This window comes from Tupaia chinensis, unplaced genomic scaffold, assembly GCF_000334495.1.
Source record: "Tupaia chinensis unplaced genomic scaffold, TupChi_1.0 Scaffold146687_1, whole genome shotgun sequence".
NCBI classification, from domain to species: Eukaryota; Metazoa; Chordata; class Mammalia; order Scandentia; family Tupaiidae; genus Tupaia; species Tupaia belangeri.
Genome location: NW_006206544.1, coordinates 4,622,017 through 4,626,405, shown reverse-complemented (window position 1 = coordinate 4,626,405; position 4,389 = coordinate 4,622,017). Strand labels below are relative to the sequence as shown.

General features: G+C 38.1%; 1 protein-coding gene across 1 annotated transcript in view; it reads right to left on the bottom strand.

Annotated features, from left to right (window-relative positions):
• Positions 1–4,389, bottom strand: part of SLC71A1 (solute carrier family 71 member 1) — a gene marked incomplete at its 5' end in the record, with an annotated part of 42,900 nt that overhangs the window by 25,530 nt on the left and 12,981 nt on the right. The window contains 1 exon segment of the mRNA XM_014584376.2: positions 1,919–2,033. Coding sequence (XP_014439862.1) covers positions 1,919–2,033 — 115 coding nt within the window.

The following is a 4,389-nucleotide window of genomic DNA, read 5'->3' as shown; positions in this document are numbered from 1 at the left end:
AAAGAAACAAGGCTGTGGTATCTTTTGTTAGGCAGCCCTAGTCCCAAGGGACCTAGGCCTGAAAAGAGCTCAGGCACTTATGGGGACTGGGGTCACGTTCTCTCTGTGAGGGCCAGTGAGATATCTGAAGGCTTTTACAGAGTTCAAATTTGTGAAGAAGTAAATGAAAGTAAATGAAATCAGACTACAGGAATTTCAGGCCATTTCCCTTCCTCAAGTCTGCCGACCTGATAGCCATTTCTTTCTGGTCAGAGAGAAAGATGCCTACACTTTTATAAATATACATACTATTTTTCAAAGATTTAAATGATCATTTGCCAGAAACCTGCCTTTAACACTCCAAGCTTCCAGGTTGAATATAATGACAAAGCTTTGGCTATGGCAAAATAAATCCCTTCAGTCAATCCTCAACCACCCAACTAGATAATGGTAACAGCTGCACAACTGTGCAAATTAACTAAAATTCACTAACTGTATACATAAACAGATGAATTTTATGATATGTGAGTATATGAACCTGGCTACTGTTAGCATCTTAACATTTAGTGTTGTCAGGTTACGACTGAAATCATTGGTTCTTCTTGTAGGTTTCTCTCTGTATTTCCCCCTAAACCTCCTAAGCCCATGATTCTTTGTTGCAGTGTCTTCTGAATCATAGATCACATTCGCTTTTAATACTAAGATTCAGCCTGACACTCTATTTGGCCCTTATTTATCAAAAGGTGTCTGTCCTGAGTTTGCTGAAACTCATCACTGTCCTCCTTCCAGCCACCTCACAATGACTGTATGGTACTGTGCCCATGGTAGCTCACTGTGTCCCTAGATTTGATGAGAAACAGACTGTATGGCCATTACTCAGTTTGCCAATAGTATTCAAACAAAACAATATTAAAAGATTGGTGATTAATTAGCAGCTGTATGCCAAATCTAACTATGTGGTTCTTATATTTTTTAGAGTTATGAACACATGTGCAAAAATAAAAGAATGAGACAAGAGTTGTGTGTGGCCCACAGAGCCAAAGAAAAAGTTTGCCAACCCTGAGCTAGATGTTGCCCTCTGGCATTTTAAATTAGGCATTAAATATGGGTAGTAATTTTTCAAACTTGTGACATGTTAAATAGTTCCTAAGTTTTAGGATTCTGTTAAAAAGAACTTTACAAGGTGGGGGGCCAGTGGGTGGCATGGTGGTTGAGACACTGGACTCCCGCATGGCCGACTATGGTTCAAGGGCCAATCACGGTTCAAATCCTGGACCTAGCAACTTGCTTGCTCACTTTCTCTCTCTTTCTCTCTTTCTGTTGAGCTCACAAACCCTATGGCAAATTTTAAAATAATGCTAATGGTAATAAGTAAGTTAAATAAACAATTCTTAAAAAAAAAAAAAAACTTCTACAAGGTAAAACATGCTACTATAATTCCAACTCTGACATGAGACTTATAAATATTTTCTGAATGTAAAGTATCAAAACTTACATAACTTTGTACTGAAAAAATTTAAATATGATCTAATAGATGATTTTATTATAAAATGTATTTTATGTAAAAACGAAATCTTGTAATGCAAAGGTTTGAAATTCTTGTAATAAGGGATACTTTAAAAACATGGTATTTTTTCGGGACCAGTAGTTAGCGTAATGGCTATGTCGCTCGCTGGACTCCCATGTAGTCGACCGTGGTTCGAGTTCCGGACCTGGTGGCTTAGACTCACGCTGGGTGCGTGTGCGTGCGTGCCCAAGATCCCAAGAGGAGAACGGAGGAGAAGGGATTGCGGTGTGGCCATCCCCCCTGGGGGGTGATTTCTCGCTTTCTGTCTCTCTGTCTCTCTCTGTCTGTCTGGCGAGTGCACGCACCCTATAGCAAAAACCTCTCCAAAAAAAAAAAACACATGGTATTTTTCAGCAGAATATACATACATACCAGTCCATAAGCCATACTTCTTTCATGCTCTTGTGTTATGTCTGCTACATATGCAAATACCACAGAGAACGTCACTGCAAAAACCCCAGAAACAGAGATAACAGCAAAGTACCACCTAGTGATAAAAGACAAGCAAAGAGAAGTGGTTACAACAATTACAGTGATTTTAACAGTGACTTACAGTGATTTCTGTAAGTTAATGAGAGTAAGAAAGGTTCACTTCAGTTAACAGTTTACTAGGACAGTTTATGAATTAACTCCTCTACGAATCATAAGCTATAGATAGTATGAAAACAGAGCACTAGAAGTGACTTTTGAATGGTAAATCAGCTACTATACTTGTAGGAATTCTTAAAATTATTAGCTTGGTGCAAAGGTAATTGTGATTTTGCATTGTTGAAATTTCCCATTTGGTACCAGATACATTCTTAAATGTGGTTACGGCCTACATCATTTTAATGTGTATTTCTCATTTATTATTTATTTATTTTTGCTAATTACTTATTATTTGCTGTTTATATTTATTTTAAACTAGGAAAATGTTAACCCACAAGCAAATTCGAATGATTTTTTTCAAAATGGGTCAAAAAACAGCGGAAACAATTTGCAACGTCAACAACGTACTGGGCCGCAAACTGCTAACGAGTGTACGGGGCAGTGGTAGTCCAAGAAGCTTTGCAAAGAAGATGAGAGCCTTGAAGATGAGGAGCACACTGGTCGGCCACAGGAATTCAACCATGACCAACTGAGAGCAATCCCCGGAAACTACATGAAGTTGAGAAGAACTCAACCATCAACCATTCTATGGTCATTCGGCATCTGAAGCAAATTGGAAAGGAATAAAAGCTCCATATGTGGGTATCATAGCCTCATGGGTTGAATGAAAAATCAAAAGTATCATTTTGAAGTGCTTTCTTCTCTTACCCAATACAACAATAAACCATTCCTCAATCACACTGTGATGTGTAATGAAAAATGAATTTTATACGAGAATCAGCAATGACCAACTCAATGGTTGGACCTAGAAGAACTTCCCAAAGCCAAACTTGTACCTAAAAAAGGTCATGGTCATCGGTTAGTCTGATCCACTACAGCTTTCTGAATCCCAATGAAACCATTCCATATGAGAAGCAGGCCTAGCAAACCGATGAAATGCACCAAAAACTGCAAAACCTACTGCTGGCATTAGTCAACAGAAAGGGCCCGATTCTTTTCCACAACACCCAACTGCACATTCACACAATGAATGCTTTAAAAGTTAAACAAACTGAACTGTGAAGTTCTGACTCATCTGCCATATTCCCTCGACCTCTTGCCAACTGACTACTGCTACTTCAAGCAGCTCAACTTTTTGCAGGGAAAACACTTCTACAACCAGCAGGATGCAGAAGATGCTTTCCAAGAGCTTGTCAAATCATGAGGCACAGATTTTTATGCTAGAGATATAAACAAACTTACTTCTCACTGGCAAGAATGTTGATTGTGACAGTTCCTACTTTGATTAATAAAGATCTACGTGACCTAGTCATAATGATTTATAATTCAAAGTCCTAAACTGCGATTGCTTTTGCACCAACCTAATAGATACAGGTATTCAAATAAATCTTTTACCCTACTGATGAATTAGTGGTATTGCTGTTGTTTTTACTAAAAATAGCAACACACTAAGGCCAATTATAATTTACCCATTATAAGTTTTCACCACAGTACTACATAATAAAACAAAATCAAGTACACAAAACGTAAGAACAAGTTATTCCATATTTATTTCAGGCCTCCTCATAGAAACTAGATGTTTTCCATAAGTTATCTTTAGCCCTTTGAATGCTGGCAAAATAAACAACTCAGTCTTCACTCAGAAGAAACTTACATGGCAGCATACATAAATTTCAGAATAAAGTTAACTACAAAGAATGAACAAGATATTTTAAAGACAAGCTATATTTTTGCTACATACGATTCTAAAATATCTAGCAGAGAAAGAAGCATTATTATAATGCTGATGTTTTAATTTTTTAAAATCACATATAATTATAATGAACTCTCTACATTCTACCAGGACTTAATCCCTACTAAAATTTTTCTAACACACTGCTTCCTCCAGAAATTATTTGGTCATTCCCTAGATGCCTTTGGTGAGATTTTATTTGCAATGACTAGCTTCACCACAGGCTTGGTCTTTAACCTAACCTATAAGGAAGATCTGGGTCAGTAGGTGGTGTGGTAGTAAACACGCTGGATCCCACATAGCTGACTCCTCTCCATTTGAGTCCTGGACCTGGTGACCTAAGAAACATGCAGGCATGTGTGTGCGTGTGTGTGTGTGTGTATGTGTGTGTGTGCATGCCCAAAATCCTGAGAACAGACTGGAGGAAAGGGGTTATGACATGACCATTCCCTTTAGGGGGTGATTTCTCACTTGCCTTCTCTGTCTCTCTCTAGTGAACACACATACCCTATGGTAAAACCTT